The 20,660-nt window shown below is 42.5% G+C and overlaps 1 protein-coding gene across 1 annotated transcript in view; it reads right to left on the reverse strand.

The window, feature by feature from the left end:
* The window catches only part of TLK1 (tousled like kinase 1), a 138,996-nt gene extending 119,421 nt beyond the window's left edge, over positions 1 to 19,575 (reverse strand). Inside the window, exon 1 of the mRNA XM_008138579.3 lies at positions 19,280 to 19,575. Within this exon, the coding sequence (XP_008136801.1) occupies positions 19,280 to 19,418 (139 nt within the window). The 5' untranslated portion in view covers positions 19,419 to 19,575. The remainder of the gene's footprint in view (positions 1 to 19,279) is intronic.
* Between the last annotated feature and the right edge of the window lie 1,085 nt (positions 19,576 to 20,660).

Raw genomic sequence — 20,660 nt, forward strand, 5'->3', positions numbered from 1 at the left:
TAGAGTCTGATAAGTTAAAATGTATAATGTAAACCCTAGAGCAGTGAATATTCAACCTTTTTCATCTCATGGGACACAAACTATTTACTAAAATTCTGCACCATACCAAAATATATATTTTTTGCCTATTTTGAAAAAATACATGGCATAATTTTGATTCATTCACAATGAGCAGCTATTGTTGTGTTGGCTGTTGCCATTTTTTTTTTTTTTGACAATCTAAAGGAAAAAGACGTCAGTGTCCCTGACTAAATAGTCAAGTATTGTATGTCCTAACAAATTCTTGCGGCATACCAGTTGAAAAACACTGCCCTGGACAATCACTAAGAAAGTAACTCAAAAATAGTTTTACACTTATTAAAGAATTTAAAATGTTACACTAGAGGAGTAAGTGGATGTTGCACTTGACACGGTCCCAATGTGAGAACAAACAAATCATCTTTTCTGTCAAAGAACAGTTTAGACAGCTGCCATTTTGGACTGCGTGACTTGGCAGCCGCCATTTTGGACTGCGTAACTTGGCAGCCGCCATTTTGGACTGCGTGACTTGGCAGCCGCCATGTTGGCTGCATGGCTTGCAGCTCCCCTGGGGGCCACCATCTTGAAACAGCAAAGGCCAACCCCAACCTTTGAATTAGCCAGTGGCGAAAGAGCAAAGGACAGGTCACGTGCGTCAGGGAGTATAAAGCCGAGCAGCCTGCCTGCTTGGTGTGCACGCGTTTCCCGACCAGGTGTGTGCACCCTTCTACGCAGAAGTAAAGATGTGTGCCTTGCTGCCTGGCTCCCGAGTATGTTTTGTATTCTACCAGAACCCCTGACTTGGGGGGCTCACCTTATTTCTAAAACCAAGACTAAGCTGGAATTATATCTAAAATACAAAAAAAACTTCCTGAATAATCAACAGAAGACTCACTGAAGAGAACCCTAATAACTGAGGATGAAAAGTGGAGACCGCATAGAGACTGGTAGGAAGGGCGAGGTGCAAAAAGGGCTGGCCAGGCTCCCACAGACAGCAACTGAAGTTCCAGAGAGATATCTTAGCTGTGGAGGTTTGCCAATGAGAACTCTGGAATCTAATCCCCAATCTGGGACCCCCAGCAGAGAGCACCAGAACTGAGAAGGGTACTCACATAACATCTGGCTGTCAAAAGCAGCAGGGTTGCCCTAGCTGGTTTGGCTCAGTGGATAGAGTACTGGCCTGCAGACTGAAGAGTCCCAAGTTCAATTCTGGTCAAGGGCAAATGCCAGGTTGAGGGCTCAATCCCCAATAGGGGGTGTGCAGGAGACAGCCAATCAATGATTCTCTCTCATCGTTGATATTTCTATCTCTCTCTCCCCTTTCCCTTCCTCTCTGAAATCAATAAAAATACTTTTTTTGAAGAAAAAAAAAAAAGGCAGCGGGACTGCTGTCTGCTAGAGACACAGTTGGAAATGTAGGCACTCTCTTAAAGGGCCAATGCACAAAATTTCCTGTGGAGCCACTCACCTTGTGTTCCAACAGAGAAAGAGCAGAGTGCACTGGAGCTGTATGAGAAGAAGCCAGGACCAGGGGTTCTGGGGTTAGAGCTCAGAAGGCAGACACCCCAGTTTCCAGTGCTGAGTCATTCCCTGAGGCTGCAGAGTTCATCTTTCTCATGCAGACATTTGCTATACAAGCAACCTTGCCAAGGGGTAAGAGAGTTGAGCCACCCTATTGGAAAACACCTTACCCCTGAGGGCAATTCAAGACAAAATCCTATCAGTCTGTAGACTGAGGTGGTCTCTGAAGGCTTTGAATCTTTGCCTAATCTAATTAGTCAGAAACAGCATTTTATATGGTCCTGAACTAGAGATTGAGAGGTGTAGAGGATCTACCTAATACAGTCACAAACCCAAACAGGCAGCCAAAATGAGGAGATAAGGAAACCCCCAAATGAAGAACAAGAGAATAGTCCAGAAGAGATAAATGAAATAGATAAGAAATTTATCTAATATAGAGTTCAGAATAATGATGGTAAAGATGCTCAACAGCATGAGAAAAGATATAGTAACCATGAAAACAGAAATAAAGAATGACATAGCACAAGTAAAGGACACATTGGAAGGGATACACAGCATATTAGGAGAAGCTGAGGGTCAAATCAGTGAATTAGAAGATACGGTTGAAAAAAAAAATCAGAGAACCAAAAAGAAAAACACAATTAAAAATCAGGAGGACAGCTTAAGGGAGCTGTGGGACAACGTGAAATATAACAATATTAGAATAGCAGGTGTGCCAGAAGAAGCAGAAAGAGAGGAAGGGATAGAGAACATGTTTGAAGAAATAATGGCAGAAAACTTTCCTAACTTGGTAAAGGAAAAAGTCACAAAAGTTCAGGAGGCACAGAGAATCCCAAGCAAGAAGAACCTGAACAGGCCCACATTCAGACACATCATAATTAAAATGCCAAAAATTAAAGACAAAGAGAGAATCTTAAAGGCAACAAGAGAAAAGCAAACTGTTACCTACAAAGGCTCTCCCATAAAGCTGACTGACACCTGATTTCTCATCAGAAAACTCTACAGCCCAGAAGGGAATGGCATGAAGTACTCAAGATAATGGAAAGCAAGGATCTGAAACCAAGATTACTATATCCAGCAAGGCTATCATTCAAAATAGACGGTGAAATAAAGAGCTTCCCAAACAAACAAAAAAGGCTAAAGGATTACATCACCACCAAGCCAGCATTATAAGAAATGCTACAGGTACTGCTGTAATGAGAAGAAGAGAGAAAACTAAACATATAGAATTAAAATGGCAATAAATAAGTACCTATCCTATCTAATAATAGACAAATATGCAAATTGACCATACCTCCGACACTGCCACAAGCCACGCCCACCATCCAATCAGAGCGAGTATGCAAATTAACCCAAACCAAGATGGCTACAGCCACAGAGAGCAAGGTTTCCTAGGTAACAGAGGAAGCCAAGCTTTCTGCCAGCGGTTGCAGGCCTAAGCCTCCACTCAAGCTACAAAGTTTCAATTATAGAAGGTAAACAAATTCAAACAAATGGCAGCAGAATGGAGCTTGAGAGAGCAGGCCATGGTTGCCGCCGGCAACAGGGGAAGCAAAGCTTTCCGCACACCCTGGCCGGGCACACCCGCTTAAGGCAACAAAGTTTCAATTATAACCCCAACACAAATGGCTGCGGGCCTCGGAGGGAGCCCGAGGCTTGGCTCTGCTCCAGGCTACAAAGTTTCAAATGTAGAAGGAAAATAAATTCCAGATACCAGGACCTCCGCTTGCGTTGCCAGGGGGCGTGGCCCGCCTGCAAACCACCACAGGCCACTCACTCAGGCTGCCCCACGCCCCAAGGGAACCCCACCCTGATCAGGGACACCCTTCAGGGCAAACCAGCTGGCCCCCACCCCTGTACCAGGCCTCTATCCTATCTAATAAAAGAGTACTATGCAGATTGATCATCACTGCAACACACAATATAGCTGCCCCGATGTGGTCAAAGATCCTGCCCCCATGTGGACACAAGATGGCCACCACAAGATGGCCAGCAGGAGAGGGCAGTTGGAGGTGATCAACCCTGCAGGAGAGGGCAGTTAGGGGTAACCAGGCCGGCAGAGGAGGGAAGTTGGGGGCAAACAGGCTGGCAGCAGAGTGGTTAGGGGGTGATCAGGCTGGCAGGCAGAAGCGGTTAGGGGCAATCAGGAAGGCAGGCAGGCAAGCAGTTGGGAGCCAGCAGTCCTGGATTGTGAGAGGGATTTCCGACTGCCCGTTTAGGCCCGATCCCAGGGATCGGGCCTAAACGGGCAGTCGGACATCCCTTGCGGGGTCCCAGATTGGAGAGGGTACAGGCTGGGCTGAGGGACAACTCCCCTCCGTGCACGAATTTCGTGCACCGGGCCTCTAGTCAATAATAACCTTAAATGTAAATGGCTTAAATGTTCCCATCAAAAGACATAGGGAAGCTGAATGGATACAAAAACATGACCCAACTATATGCTGACTACAAAAGACCCACCTCAGAATAAAAGACTCACACAAGATGAGAATGAAGGGATGGAAAAAATATTCCAAGCATATGGGGAAAAAAAAAAAAGCTGGAGTAGCAATACTCATTCATAACTGACAAAATAGACTTCAAAATGAAGGCCATCACAATGGACAACAAAGGTCACTACATAATACTAAGGGGATCGATCCAGCAAGAGGATATGACCCTGATAAACATATATGCACCCAATATAGGAGCACCTAAATATATTAAAAAAAACTTCTAGAGGACTTTAAGGGGAGAAATCGACAACAATACAGTCGTAGGAGGAGACTTAAAACCCTGCTGACTTCACTGGATAGATCCTCCAGACAAAAAGTTAACAAGTAAACCGTGACTCTAAAGGATACACTGAATCAAATGGGTTTAATTGACATTTATAGAACATTTCACCCCAGAGGTGCAGAATATATATTCTTCTCGAGTGCACATGCATCATTCACAAAGACAGGCCACATGTTAGGACACAAAACATGTTTCTACAAGCTTAAGAAGATTAAAATCATAACAAGCACCTTCTCAGATCACAATGGAATGAAATTAGAAATCAACTACAGTAAAACCCCCCCAAAACATTCAAAGACATGGAGGCTAAGTAGCATGTTACTAAACAATGAATGGGTTACCAACAAGATCAAGAAAGAAATCAAAAACTTCCTGGGAACAAATGAAAATGAACACACCCAAAATCTCTGGGACACAGCAAAAGTGTCCTGAGAGGAAAATTCATAGCACTACAGACCTACCTCAAAAAAAAAGAAAAATTAATAGTAAACTATTTAACCTACAACTTAAAAAAAAAAAACTAGAAAGAGAACAACAAGAAAAGCCCAGAGTGAGTAGAAGGAAGGGAATAAAGATTGGAGCAGAAATAAATGACACAGAGACTAAAAAATCAATACAAAAAAAATACAATCTCCCAAAACTGAATCAGGAAGAATCAGAAAACCTGAATAGACTAATAAGAACTGATAATATAGAAGCAATAATAAAAAATACTCCCAGCAGCCCTAGCCGGTTTGGCTCAGTGGATAGAGCGCCGGATTGCGGACTGAAAGGTCCCAGGTTCGATTTTGGTCAAGGGCATGTACCTTGGTTGCAGGCACATCCCCAATAGGAGCTGTGCAGGAGGCAGCTGCTTGATGTTTCTCTCTCAATGTTTCTAACTCTCTATCTCTCTCCCTTCCTCTCTGTGAAGAATCAATAAAATATATTTTAAAAAAACAAAAAAACTCCCAGCAAACAAAAGCCTGGGTCTGGATGGCTTCACCAGGGAGTTTCACCAAGCATTCAAAGAAAAACTAACACCTATACTCCTCAAACTATTCCAAAAAAAATCCAAGAGGAAGGAACACTTCCCAGTTTTTATGAGGCCAGCATTATCCTAATACCAAAACCAGATAAAGACACTACAAAGAAAGAGAATTACAGGCCAATACCCCTGAAGAACATAAATGCTAAAATCCTCAACAAAATATTAGCAAAATGGATCCAGCAATATATTAAAAAGATCATACACCATGATCTTTGGATCATAAATCCCCCAGTGGGATTTATTCCAGGAATGCAAGGCTAGTACAATAGCACAATTAAGTCAGAGTAGTGGCTGCTTTGGGGAGAAGGGAGAAGGTAATAATGAGTGACTCATGGGGGCAGGAAGAGGGCTTCTGAAGTGATGGCAATGTTGTATTTCTTCACTTAGTGGCACAACTAAGTGGTTTTTCTGTATGTTATGCTTCATTAATGAAAGGTACAGCATCATATAAAATTTTTAAATAAAATAAATTGAAACACTAAACAACACTTAAGCTTTAGATGGCAATGACTTAAAAACATGTACTTAAAAATATCACAAGGAAAAACTGGTATAAAATTTAATCAAAGTATAAAACTATGAAAAATATAGAGTACACAAAAAAGGAAAAGCATAATGGAGAAAATGGTTCCACCAACTATAACAAGAACTGACATCAAAACTATATATTCTAATCCCTAAGATACAGACTTCAAGAAAATTTAGCAATGAACTTTTGATACAGATATTATTTCAAACTCACTTGCAATCAAGACATACCTGATAGATCCTCCCTTCCCCCAAATGATGGACGGAGTATGACGTAAACACCACCTGCAGCCGGACATTCCTGAACACCTTATATGGACTGTACATTGAACCACCAATCAGCACCTGCCAAATACCCTAAGCCCCCATTCCTAAGTCCCTCGGTGCCTAATCATGTGCCTTACATGAAACCACCAATCAGCGTGTGCTGAGTGCCCTAAGCCCCGCCCCTTCCTTTCCTCCCCTCAAAAGGCGTGTTCATCCCGGCACGTGTGCTCTTTCTCCTTGGAAGGTAGCCCGGCCGGGGTCTTCTCCTCCAATAAAGCCTGTGTCCTGGTTCTCCAGCACTCTGTTTCATCTTTCAATACCAACTGAAAGAAGATACCTTTTAATAATTAAATTGGAGGACAACTGCCTAATTCCCTTCTCTAGAGAATACTTTGTTCATACCTCTGTGATAGAAATATAATTTCCTCCCTTCTCACTTTTCCTTTTTAGAGAACTTGACTTCACAGCACTGGAAAAGGTTGCTCTATGATCCACAAAGGAATAGTGCTACCGTCGTTTCTGAATTTCCAGTTTCTATTTCAGTCCCCTTGAGGTATAACTAGGGTTCAATTCCTAGTCAAGGGCATATACCTGGGTTGCAGGTTAGATACCAGCCTTCCAGGGTGAATGCTGGAGGCAATGGACATCGATGTTTCCCTCTCTGCCCCCACCTCCCTGCCCTTCCCTTCCACTCTCTAAAGATCAATGGAAAAAAATATCATGGGGTAAGGATTAACAACAACAAAAGATATTCATTATATCACTGCCTACAATAGACAAAAAAATTTAAAAAAATTTTTAATAAATAACCTAACTACCTATAGAAGTAGTTGTTTTTGTTCAACAGGATCCCTTTTCTGAAGAAAACTACCACTCACCTAAATCTGTCAATGGTGGCTTTCTGAGGGTTCCTGAACTCACTCTACTGACAGCCATAATGGCTACCTTGCCATACACACTTCATCACCCAGGTCCCAATGACTGGTTAAGGAATTGACAATTAGAATACATTAGCATCAACCTAGAATAGACATGTGGACATTAGAAAAGAGAGGTTAAACTTTCAAGTGTAATTGCTAAGCTAAAAGGTATGTGTCTAGAACTCCAGAAGCAAGGGACCAGAAGAACCCAAAAATGGAGACAAACGGGCTCAGTGAAATTATTTGAGATCTTGGAGCTAAGCTGTTCCTAAAGCCATTTCATCCTCTTCCATACAAACATCTCTCCGTTATGTAAACCACTAAATTACTTTCTTAATTTACCGAAGCTTGTATTAAGTTTTTATCACAGGTAAGCAAAAGAATCATGACTAACACACTACCTAAAGAAAAATGGTTAACTAAGTAAATTACAGTACATCCATTCAATGGAATAACATTGACAGAATAAACAGTAACTGTTATTTAGGATGTACTCAGGTGCCTAGTCTGAATCCTGGCTCTGCTACATACTCTCTATGTGTCCTTAAGTATGTTACTTAATCTCCATTAGTATGTATTTCATGATTGCTAGAAGTAAATGAGCTACTATTTACAAAGTGCCTTGAACTGGACCTAACATTAATAAGTACATGTATTTTTTAAATAAATGAAGTAAATTTTAAAAGTAACAAACTTGACTAAACCATATAATTACAGTGATGTTTTTAAAAACCTATGAACAGAAAAAGGAAAAGCTGTATTTTTTAAAGAAGCAAGCATGCAGTTTACAAAAACAAAACAAAACACCACACAACACAAAAAACAAAACAAAAAACCATGCCCCAGGTATCATGAGACAAGATGGACTAATTGGCTTCACACAAATCCCTATGACCTTCCCCAGTGGCAGCTCCTGTGTTGAGCGTATGACCCCTGGCGGTCAGTGCATGTCATAGTGACCGGTCATTCGGCTGTTCAGACAATTTGCATATTAGCCTTTTATTATATAGGATAATCATTTTTACTTAAATATAGGTATAGCACCGTGGTCGGCAAACTGTGGCTCGCGGGCCACATGCGGCTCTTTGGCCCCTTGAGTGTGGCTCTTCAACAAAATACCACGACCTGGGCGAGTTTCTTTTGAAGAAGTGGCGTTAGAAGTTTAAGTTTAAAAAATTTGGCTTTCAAAAGAAATTTCAATTGTTGTACTGTTGATATTTGGCTCTGTTGACTAATGAGTTTGCCGACCACTGGTATAGCATCTTGAAATTCACATTTCAGACCTAATATTGAAACCACACTGAGATGTTTCACATCCTACCTACCACCCAGATCAGCTCCTCTATATACCTTTCTACACTATGCTTTGAATTCCTATCAACCCCTTCAAAATCTGATTCTCATTATATTTACTAAATAATACATGTTACTAAGGGATTTGTTTTGTGTGCAATGAAGTAACTAAAACTAAATGTTTTTTAAAAAATACTACTTATAGATGAGTTTATAGATTGAGCTTCAAGCCTCCTTTCCTTTCCCTGCCCATACTGAATACAGAGAATCAAATATAGCAACTAAAGCATCTCAGTTTTGTTCAGAGCTTTGTTCACCAGATTATAAAGCCTCCACAATAAGTAGACTACTCCTGTATGGACACTGGAAAATTCTTGTTCAAATTCTAATGTTTACTACGGCTGAGGTGGGCTTACAAGGCCAAAATACAGGGTGTCCCAAAAACATGTATACACACTTTAACAGCAGATAGCTCCATTGATGTTTCTTTCTTTTCAGCCAGACTAAGTTTTGTACAAAGGAAATTTATCCTAAAATGCTACTGGAAGTTTGAAAATGCAGTTGAAATACAAACACTGCTTTTATAATAATTCAAAGTGTGTATACATTTTTGCAGAGACACACTTTAACAGCTGTCAATTCACATAATTTTCACTCCTTTTCAGGTTTAACTGATTTGAAATAATGGGTGAAGCTAGACTAAGCTTTGAACAAAGAAAATTTATTTACAAGACTTGTAATGGAGATACATAAAATATAAAGTTTATGGAACAAAACTGGCACCAGTTGACAAAGTGAGGGCACACAAACACCGAACAAAATGATTCTTGACACTTGGGATTCCACTGCTTCGTGTTATCAACAGTGCCTGGACCAGAACAGTCATCAGTGTGAAAACAGGCAATGACCAAAAAAAATATATATATATATATTCATTTCTATAGATTTTTTAAATTCTGAAAATGAACTGTATTGTAATAAACACTGACTTTATAATCATTCAAAGTGTGCATACATTTTTGGGGGACACCCTATATTAACATAAAATGACATTCAAATTCAGATTAAACAAGAAAATAAGATCTTTCATTCGTGTACCTCTAACATTTTCCATGAAAATACTAAACATATCTGAATATATGAAATATAAGTAAGATTTGCACAGCTGGTACAAGTTTCTAAATTGGGTTGTTTGGTTTGGGATTTTAATGTGTGTGTGATTTTTTAATCTTATCTTCACACATGTGTAAAACTCATGTAAAACAAATTTAGCCCTGGCTGGTTTGGCTCAGTGGATAGAGCGTTGTTGGCCTGTGGACCAAAGGGTCCCAAGTTCAATTCTGATCAAGGGCGTATGCCCGGGGTTGCGGGCTCGATCCCCAGTGGGGGGCATGCAGGAGGCAGCCAATCAGTGATTCTCATCATTGATGTTTCTATCTCTCTCTCCCTTCTGCTCTGAAATCAATAAAAATATATTTTAAAAAAACAACAACAAATTTAACAAAAGTTTAGAGGTAAACTGAATGAGCCTAAAAGACTGGTTAGTAAATTAAATTTGCTAAGGAAAAACAACTAAGATATTAGCCAAAAACAAATTTCTGTATGTTAGGCAATATATCCTATTAGTTAAAATGCAGACTTGGTTCAAATCTGAGCACTAATATTTATTTACTACACTGTGTCACTCTGGGCAAGCTTCTTCACATTTCTGTGCTTCAGTTTCCTCATCTGTAAAATAAGAATAACTGTATATATCTCACAGTGTTATGAGAATTAAATAAATTAATATGTGCAAACAATAAATTTCAGCTATTATTGTTACTGTTATCCATATCTCTTTAAAATATAATGGATATGATGCTTAGTAAAATAAGCATCTTCCTGAGTCTGAAATAAGTACATTTTAAGATGTGTATATATGTATACACATATATACATACATACATATATATATATACACATATATACACACATATATATATACTAGTAATATCATTCCATTTTAAAGAAAACTTAACAGTCTTCAACAAAACTTTTTGTTGAATGCCAACTCTATAGAGGACATCCTATCTACTATGCACTGAGAATGTAGAAATAAACAAAACAAAATCTCTGAATTCAAGACCTTTCTGTCTAGTAGGCAACATAACTAAAACTATAATCAAAAGGAGCATCTTGAAGGTGCTATGAAATAATCCTATAGGACACGAAGGAACAGAGGCACCTAACTCAGGGGGGTAAATACTCAATTTCTGAGGAGCAATCACCACAATTCACTTCAGAGCACTATGCTGTTGTTTATGTGATTTATATAGTTTTTAATGTAGTCAAAATAGTGTAGGTAGATCATTAAAAAAACACAATCACCCATCACATTACTTACCATGCTCCTAAACTTAAAAATCTTTTGGTAATAATGAAGATGGTTATCTTAAAAAACCAAATCATAACCCTGAAAAGGTAACACTGCTTCTTCAAAAACATTTCTTTCACCTGTATACAAACTTTTCTCGTTAATTATTTTGGAATTAACATTGAAAGAATAACATTTTTTCAGCTGATAGAGACCTTTGAGAGCCTTGAATCCAATCCCCTCATTTCACAGATGAAAAGAAGCCGCAAAGTATAATGGAAAAAGTACTAAGTTCAGAGAGTCAAACAACTGAATTTTGGTCCCAACTCTCTTACAGTAAAAGCCTGAACAAATTAAGTTTCCTCATCTGTAAAATGAGAGGTTTGGACTCACTTGCTTCCAAGGCTCCCTTCATTTCTATAATTCTCACTTTATGAAACTGAAGCAGAGATAAGCAACTTGCCCAAGGTTACACAGACAGTTAATGGCAAAGCAGAGACTACACTTGAATTCCAACTACAATCAATGATGCACTTTCTCATCTGTACCACACTACTTCTTCTACTTTAAAACACTATTCCTCTAAATTATTTTAAGATTTTTAAAAAATTATTAACGATGAAGGATTTTATAAAATTAAATGACCTATTTCTATTCCTTCTATAGAAAATAAACTTTAAACCGAAATGGATACAAGTCTCCATCTGTGTGTCATTTACCACACTTAAGTCGACCTCAAGAAAGCTATGGGAATTTATGCTTAACTTCCTACCATCTAAAATCTAACCTTACATTCCAACTCACAGAAGAGGTTATGTCCCATATAAAATTAACATGTGAATTGTTGCCCTGGCCTGGTGGCTCAGTTAGTGAGAGCGTCCCATACACCAAAAAGGTTGTGGTTTCATTCCAGGTCAACTGATCTCTCTCTCACTCTTCTCTCTCTCTCTCTCTCTCTCTCTCTCTCTCTCTCTCTCTCTCTTCTCTCTCTCTCTCTCTCTCTCTCTCTCTCTCTCTCTCTCTCTCTCGTCAATAAACATATGCTCGGTGAGGATTTAAACAAAGAGTGAATTGTTATAGGTAATGATAAAGATTACATGTATTATCTATATAATAAAAGCCTAAGCGACCGTTAAGGCAGAATGCTCTCTCTCTCATCAATAAACATATGCTCGGTGAGGATTTAAACAAAGAGGGAATTGTTATAGGTAATGATAAAGATTACATGTATTATCTATATAACAAAAGCCTAAGTGACCGTTAAGGCAAAATGACCGGAACAACCAGTTGCTATGATGCACACTGACCACCAGGGGCAGACACTCAATGCACAAGCTGCCCCCTGGTGGTCAGTGCCAGAAGCCTCACAGCTGGCAAGCGCAGCAGTGATGGCGGGAGCCTCTCCTGCCTCTGCGGCAGCGTTAAGGAGCAACAAGCCAAGTAGTAAGGAGCAAGCAGGTGGGCAGTAAGGAGCAAGGGATCCCAGACTGCGAGAGGGTGCAGGCCGGGCTGAGGGACCCTTCCTCCCCCACAAGTGCACAAATTTTGTGCACTAGGCCTCTAGTTCTCTAAATAAGATGAGAATTAAAATTCTTTATTTTATTTATGTCTTTAATACACATTTTTTAAACTCGAGAGATCAATTTAAATACTTTTCCTTCATGTGTCCTCTTTTCAGACTCTCTAGCTTTAAAACCCTTAGAACATCACTTCTGCAATCACATAAACAATCCTATATAATAAAGCGGTAACATGCAAATTGACCCTCACGCCCTTGCACAAGATGGCCACCCCCATGTGGTCAAAGATGGCCGGCAGGGGAGGGTAGTTGTGGGCAATCAGACCAGCAGGGGAGGGCAGTTAGGGGCGACTGGGCCGGCAGGGGAGGGCAGTTGGGGGCAACCAGGCTTGTAGGGGAGGGCAGTTAGGGGCGACCAGGCCAGCAGGGGAGGGCAGTTGGGGGCAACCAGGCTTGTAGGGGAGGGCAGTTAGGGGCGACCAGGCCAGCAGGGGAGGGCAGTTGGGGGTGACCGGGCCTGCAGGGGAGGGCAGTTAAGGGCGACCAGGCCAACAGGGGAGGGCAGTTGGGGGGGACCAGACCTGCAGAGGAGGGCAGTTGGGGGGGACCAGGCCTGCAGGGGAGGGCAGTTGGGGACGACCGGGCTTGCAGGGGAGGGCAGTTGGGGGCAATCGGGCCGGCAGGGGAGCAGTTAGGCATAGATCAGGCTAAACCGGCACTCGGACATCCCCCGAGGGGGTCCCAGATTGGAGAGGGTGCAGGCTGGGCTGAGGGACACCCCCCCCCCAGTGCACGAATTTCGTGCACCGGGCCTCTAGTTACAAATAAAAGACTATATAGACTGTTGATAGTTTCTATCAAAATTGAAAATTAGCACCCAACAGTATGCTAAAGTTCTGTGCCCAAATGCTACTAAACTGTATTATAAGCAGTATCTGATTCCCTAAAATGTCTTCAAAGCTTATTATATTTCACAGGGAACTCAGAGAGATTTCAGGAAGACTGATGGTGTTGATTCCAGAAAATACAGGAAAAATCTCAGAGGAAAGCACAATAAAAATGCAAAATAGTAATAAAGTCAACAATAGCTTCATACTACTGACTTAGGAGAATATTCAAAAACATTCATGGATATATAAGTACAGTTTAACTATATTTAGGGATTTTCAAAGAATCACAGAATGCTTACATTTTTTAATTGGATGGGACATTAAGTAACTTAATCCAATAGCACCCAAAATAAGAATCTACAGAATTTATCTCTGCCTCCCCCTAAAATGTCCCCATAGACTGCTGTAAATTCTTACAGCTAAATACTTCAAGAGGCAGTTCTTCCCACTATTGTATAAGTCTAGCTGCTATACAGTCTGACATTCTTGTCAAAAAATTATACTGAATTCAATATATGCCTTCTGAACGTCCATCTGCTGGTCTATCTTCTAAAATAACAGAATAGCCTGGCTGGCATGGCTCAGTGGTTAAGTGCTGACCTATGAACCAGGAGGTCAATGGTTCAATTCCCAGTCAGGGCACATGCCTGGGTTGTGGGCTTGATCCCCAGTCAGGGGCAGCCGATCAATGATTCTCTCTCATCATTGATGTTTCTCTCACACACACGCGGGCTCTCACTTCCTCTCTGAAATATATGTATTTTTAAAAACAAAATAATAAAATAAAAGAATAAATGTATTCCCTTTTCTATTTGTGTTTGAAATACCTGAATGAAAACTAGCATATTTCCCACCCTTTAAGTAAGCTCTTCTTTAGGCTAACTGTATAGTTCACAGATTTCTTGTGGGCCCTACAGACATTTCCGGAATACAATGTAACCATTGCCACTTGTCAAATTTTGGTATATTAAAAATGAATATATACAACTCCTCAAAAAGCTATTAAAATACCTACTTTTTCCAACTACATATCTATGTGAAACTGGATTATCTTCACATACCTCAACAATCACAACAGACTTGAAAGCAGAAGCAAAATCCAGCTATCTTCTAGTAAGCCAGAAATTAAATTGATTTGTAAAAATATAAAACTAGAGGCCAAGTGCACAAAATTTGTGCACTGGTAGGGTCCCTAGCAGCTGCCACCGCTGGCCGGGGCCTCCCTCCCTTCCCGTGGCAGGCCCTGCCCCCTGGTCGAATTCCCAGCCGACCTCCCGGTTGAGGGGACAATTTGCATACTACGCTTTTATTACCTAAGGATGCCACTAGTTTCACTAAAGTTTTTGTTTTAGAATAGTTATTCTAAGTTTTAAAAACTGTTAACATGTTATTTTTATATAAATTAATAAATATTTTGTGATTTCATTTCTAATATAGTAAATATCAACAGACACAACCCATATAAACAAAATCTCTTTGGAGTCCTCAATAATTTTTGAGAGTAAAGAAGTACTGAGAGCCGAAACCGGTTTGGCTCAGTGGATAGAGCGTCGGCCTGTGGACTGAAAGGTCCCAGGTTCGATTCCAGTCAAGGGCATGTACCTTGGTTGCGGGCACATCCCCAGTAGGGGGTGTGCAAGAGGCAGCTGGTTGATGTTTCTCTCTCATCTATGTTTCTAACTCTCTATCCCTCTCTCTTCCTCACTGTAATAAATCAATAAAATATATTTAAAAAAAAAAGAAGAAGAAGTACTGAGATGCCCTAACCCAGTGGTCAGCAAACTCATTAGTCAACATAGCCAAATATCAACAGTACAACGACTGAAATTTCTTTTGAGAGCCAAATTTTTTAAACTTAAACTTCTTCTAATGCCACTTCTTCAAAATAGACTCGCCCAGGCCGTGGTATTTTGTGGAAGAGCCACACTCAAGGGGCCAAAGAGCCACATGTGGCTCGGGAGCTGCAGTTTGCCAACCACAGCCCTAACCAGTTTGGCTCGGTGGATAGAGCACTGGCCTGCGGACTGAAGGGTCCCAGGTTCGACTCTGGTCAAGGGCATGTACCTTGGTTGTGGGCACATCCCCAGTAGGAGGTGTGCGGGAGGCAGCTGGTTGATGTTTCTCTCCCATAGATGTTTCTAACTCTCTATCCCTCTCCCTTCCTCTCTGTAAAAAAAAATCAGTAAAATATATTTAAAAAAAGAAAAAAAGAAGAAGTACTGAGACCAAATAGGCTAAAGCAAGCCTACTTCTCAGGGGCAGATTCCCAGACCTCTAACTATCCTAGGTTTTCTCTCTCTCTCCTCTAATACATAAATGTGCCTCTGAAACTGTCTCCATCTTGATACCTGGGAATTCATATATGCAATTCCTGTTGATATTAGTGAAATGTGAGACTACAACTTCAGGATAAATATAAAGCCCTAGAGAGGATTAACACTAGTTTAACTTGCATGCTAGTTGGTCAAAAAGAAATATACCTACCTACAGCATATCCATGAGCTAGAATCCTTAAACACACAACCCTATCATCTTTCAGCTAGTGACTTCAAGAAATTAAAGAGCCATCTGGTACACCTTTACTTTTAACATATCCCTACAGATATTATTACTGTCATCTGGAGTCAAATACTTTAATTCTTCTAGTTAAGGGATGCAGTCTGTAAATATGGAAACAGAAAGCAACAGTTTAATTATGCTATGATATTATCTTTTTAACCAAACTATTTTCACTATTTACATAAAAGTAAAGCAATCTATTCATATCTGGTAAGATGGAACAAAAAATATAAGTCTTTGTGTAATTATTAATTTGACTCTTAGCAATAATCCATTCAAAAGTACCCATGTACTGATATGCAAACAAAAACAAAAACCAACTGCTCATCTAGCCAATGTGACACTAAGTTTTGAGACTTCAACAAAGTAAAACTGACCTTTATTTGAAAATGTACTTAATTTATTTATTTTTTATTTATTTTTATTTTTTTTAAATATATATTTTATTGATTTTTTTTTTTTTTTTTTTTTTTTTTTTACAGAGAGGAAGGGAGAGGGAGAGAGAGTTGGAAACATCGATGAGAGAGAAACATCGATCAGCTGCCTCCTGCACACCCCCTACTGGGGATGTGCCCGCAACCAAGGCACATGCCCTTGACCGGAATCGAAGCTGGGACCCTTCAGTCCGCAGGCTGATGCTCTATCCACTGAGCCAAACCGGTTTCGGCATGAAAATGTACTTAATTTATTAACTTCCCACCTCCTTAATCACACATTAAAAGATGAAACAGAACAGAGATCACAGTTTTAAAAGATCCAACATGAAATCAGTAACTACAGAACTTTAAGATAAAAAAAAAAAAAGTCTTGGGATTTTGGGATTCTCAAGGAAAAAAAATCTACACTATATTACACAAATTTCTAAATTCTAACAAGTTCTTAAGTCTTATAGAGCATTAAAAATAACCAGCTTATAATCTTTAGGTTTCAAATATATCAAAACCTCAAAATAATTTTTACAGCTACTTATGGCACATCTTTAAAAATAGCTCATTTTCAAAGTTAAGTGTGCTTAAAAGTTCAACACATATAAATAACCTTTATATGTGTAAATATTCACGTGTGCATCTCTTTTAAGTTTTTTAAATTTCCTATTATAAATTACATTAAATTGGCTCAGTTTTTCAAGAAATAAGGTTTGTCCTCTCCTCATATATACATTCAAGTTCCATTTATAGTAACAATTCTTACTAGCAGTCACCAGAAGTCAAAAGCTCTCTCAATTAACATTAATGTAAACAACATACTAAATGTATACCTGGGAAAGATGCTAAACACTGTTAAAAATTGAAATCCAACTCAATAGAAAACATCTCCATCTTGATACCTGTGTCTTAATATGTGCAATTCCTGTTAGCATTAAGTGAAAGCTCAGACTTTAGCTTCAAGATGAATATATAAACCTAGGAGGAATAACATAGTTTTAACTCACATGTCAGTTGGTCAAAAAGAAATATACCACTGTGACCATACAGTTACTTGAGGTGAAGTATAACTTTCACAAAAACATGTCCTGTTATTTCATTAATTATAGAGAAACTCACTAGTTTAAGTTACATAAAAATCTGATAATCTAAACTGCTGGGAAAATTCTAGTTATTTGGAAGTTCAAACTAAATTATTCCAACCCTCAAAATTTTCAAACATCAGGAAAAGTGCAGAATAATAGAGAAGTTTTTGAAACTAAAGTTGAAGCAACCTCAAAAACCCACAACCTCCATTTTGCAGCCCCCAAATTACTAATACTGATAACAGGTGTTACAGATAAACAACTCAACACTATATCCTAAGTATCTAATACAGCACCTAGCTTACAAAAATGATTCAATAAATATCTGAGAAATGAATGACCGCATGAAAAAAGGTAAAGCCTTAAAAAAAGGAGTCTTTCCCAAGACCATAATTTACTATCACTCATTACACTATCATTCATAACATTATCGGTAAGCATCTTAATGAAACTACAGACAAAAGTAAAAGCTGAAAGAGCCAACTGCTCTATTTACAAAATAGATTTTAAAATATTCATTTACAAATTTTCAAATGCAAAAAAAAAAAATCGTATGTACTGAATCTGAGTGAGTCAATAAATACATTTTATCTTCTAATAATCGGAACTCAGTGTTGGGGGTGAAATGGAAAGAGGAAAATGTCTGTCAATGTATTCAGCATGTTTAATGGATGCCATAAATCAAACCTTACCATGAATTTTCTAGAGCAAATTCATGCCAATCTTTGAGCCTATTGTCACTTTCACACATGCTCGCAGGAACAAAATGACAAAGAATGCTCTGCCGGAACCAGTGGATTCAGGGCACAAAACACTTGATTAACAATTGTCAAGGCTTTTAGTAAAAACTGAAAATATTTTCTAAATAAATCAAGCCCACCGATTCCTACATAAATCAGAGCTCTTGGTTTCTTTAAGTGATTCACTAGACTATTGGACCGCCAGACGGTTGTGTGTGGGGTGTGTGTGTGTGTGTGTGTGTGTGTGTGAAAGGTGGCTACAGTCTCCTTGTGTGACACAACTGGGGACGAACAACCCATTTCCCAATTGCTGATGAATACCCGGCTCAACGTTTTCCAGACAAAAGAGCCTTAAACGCGATTCCACGCACATTTATTCTTCCCCCGTAAATGCGTGTCCTCCCCAGTTTCATTCTGTGTGTGGTATTAACTTAAAGTTAAATACAGCAAGTTGAAATCTCAGTCAAAAGCACTCCGGTGTCTGACTAGCTGGGTAACTGCTACATCTGGCGGCAGCACACTTGCCTGCAAGCGGCCAAAAACTTAGAAAACAATTGTAACCGATCGGGTGCGTGTGGCAGTAACCTTTACGCAGCTGTATTTCCCACAAAACCCACGACCCTGTCAGAGAAGAACAGCAGCCCTTACTTGCAGCGACGAGATAACGTACCCAACACCGGGAGGTGATGGCGAAGGAAAGTTGCCACCATCTGCAGGGGTGGTGTCCAAAGCCTGCCCCCCCCCCCCCCCCCCAGACAAGTCTCCCCTTTTCCACTGCTCCAGGGAGCCAGGCAAGGGATCAAAGCCGGCTTTGATCATGTCAGCGGCGCTCCTCAAAGGGCAGGGACCCCGCAAACGAGGGCCATCCTCCAGGTCCCGGGCAGCAGAGCCCGGAGCGAGGACCGCCTCTAGGGGAGGAGTGCGCGAGGGAAGGGGAGGGGGCTCGGCGATGAAGGCTTCAACGGGAGGGAAAACCCACCAGAGACCGGAGGCCAGGAGGTTAAGAGTACTGAGTGCACTAGCAAATGGAGCAGAAAGGGGCTCGCGTCCGGGGGTGGGGGGGCTCCCCACCCTGGAGGGCTGGCTCCGAGGAACGCCAGGCGAGTCTGTGCGCCGCGCCGCGCCGCGCCCCGTCCCCTCCAGCCGGCGCACAGCCCCCTCTCGCCCGTCTCCTCCGCCACCCGCGAACCGCCACCCACAGCCAGCGCACCACCTCCCCGGAGCCGGGCGGCCTCGCGTCCACCTCGCCACCATCCCCCACCCCGGGGTCGAGGGGAGGAGAGCCGGGGGCGCGGGGGGCCCCGGCGCGGGAAGGGGAGGCCCTCGAGCGGGCGCGGGCGCGACGGCACTTACCTTCCCTGGGCCTCCCGGATGGCGGCGTGTGATTCAGCAGGGACCTGGCCGCCGCCGCCGAGCCCGGGGTTGGAGACGTGGAGAGCTGGGACCAAGATGGCGGCCCCTCCAAACTTCCACTGCTACTTTGGACACTCATCAAGCTACTTTCTGGGAACCCGACTCCCCCCCTGCGACGGCAGCGGCGGCGGCGGCGGCAACGGCACCGGCACCCGCCTCCGTCATGGCGGGGGCCGCGCTGAGGGCGAGCGAGAGCGCGAGGGCAGGGAGGGGAGAGGCGAGGGGATGGGGGAAGGAAGCCGAGGAGGGGGGAGGTGGCGAGGGAAGAGGTGAGGGGAGGAGAGGGGACGGGGAGGAGGGAAGGGGGGAGAGGCGAGGGAGCTGGCGGGCGCGCCGGAGAAGAGGCGGAGGGAAAGAGCGCGGCGGCGGAGGCGTCGAGGGGGCGTCCGCCGGGGCCGCCGGCGTCGGAGCGCGGGCTGCGCCGGGCGAGGAGACTTCCGCGGGCGGAACCTGCCGGCACCTCTGCAGTGCGTCGGCCCCCGGCGTCGCCCGGGTGGCGGCGGCGGCGGCGGCGGCGGCGGGCTGTGGGTGGCGGCTGAGGCGGCGGGGTAACCTCTGCATCAGTTACAGGCGGCGGCGGCGTCACGCGCCGCCTGTGCAAACACTATCGCGAGGCTCCTGTGCCTCCGGTAGCGGCGGCGGCGGCGGCCGCGGGAGCAGGCGTGGGGGAGGGACGTGCCAGGGGGTGGGGGCGGGCGTGGGGAGGGAGGGAGCGCGCGAGGGAAGAGATGCGGGCGCCCCTGGCGCACCCGCGGATCGCGGCGCGGCGCGGGAGCCCCCGGCCGGCGGACTCCCGGGCGCTGGGCCACCTCCCCGCGCCGGCCGGAGGGAGGCGCGCCCCGCACGCTCCCCGCCGCGCCGCGCGGGGCCCCGGCTCCCGCTGCCACCTGACTCCGCCGCCGCCGCCGCCGCGGCAGCGCGCCTGGATCCCGACCCACACACCCTGCCTGGGGAGGACGGCTTCTGCTCTCGCTGGGCTGTCGGTTGTCAGGAGGTCGATGGGATCATTTCTCAAAATGGAACTGAAAAGTTGAGAGTTGCTTCTTTCCTACCCATCTGTACTGTGCAAGAAAAACACACACACGAACAACATGTGCGTCTCCCCGTCTGCAGAATGGGAGTCCTTACCGAAAAAAAAAGCTAAGAAAATAAGTTGGGGGTGGAGTGTGGAAATAAAAATAAAAACTTTGTTTTCTGAAATAGAATCTTTCCCGGTGTTGTGCACCATATGTGTGGTATAGCACTTATTTTAAAGCAATAAGTGGAAAATCTAAATAGACAAATTGGATTACTGAATTCACATATTTAAGGAAACTATCCA

The sequence above is a fragment of the Eptesicus fuscus genome, chromosome 11, assembly GCF_027574615.1.
Source record: "Eptesicus fuscus isolate TK198812 chromosome 11, DD_ASM_mEF_20220401, whole genome shotgun sequence".
Taxonomy (NCBI): Eukaryota; Metazoa; Chordata; class Mammalia; order Chiroptera; family Vespertilionidae; genus Eptesicus; species Eptesicus fuscus.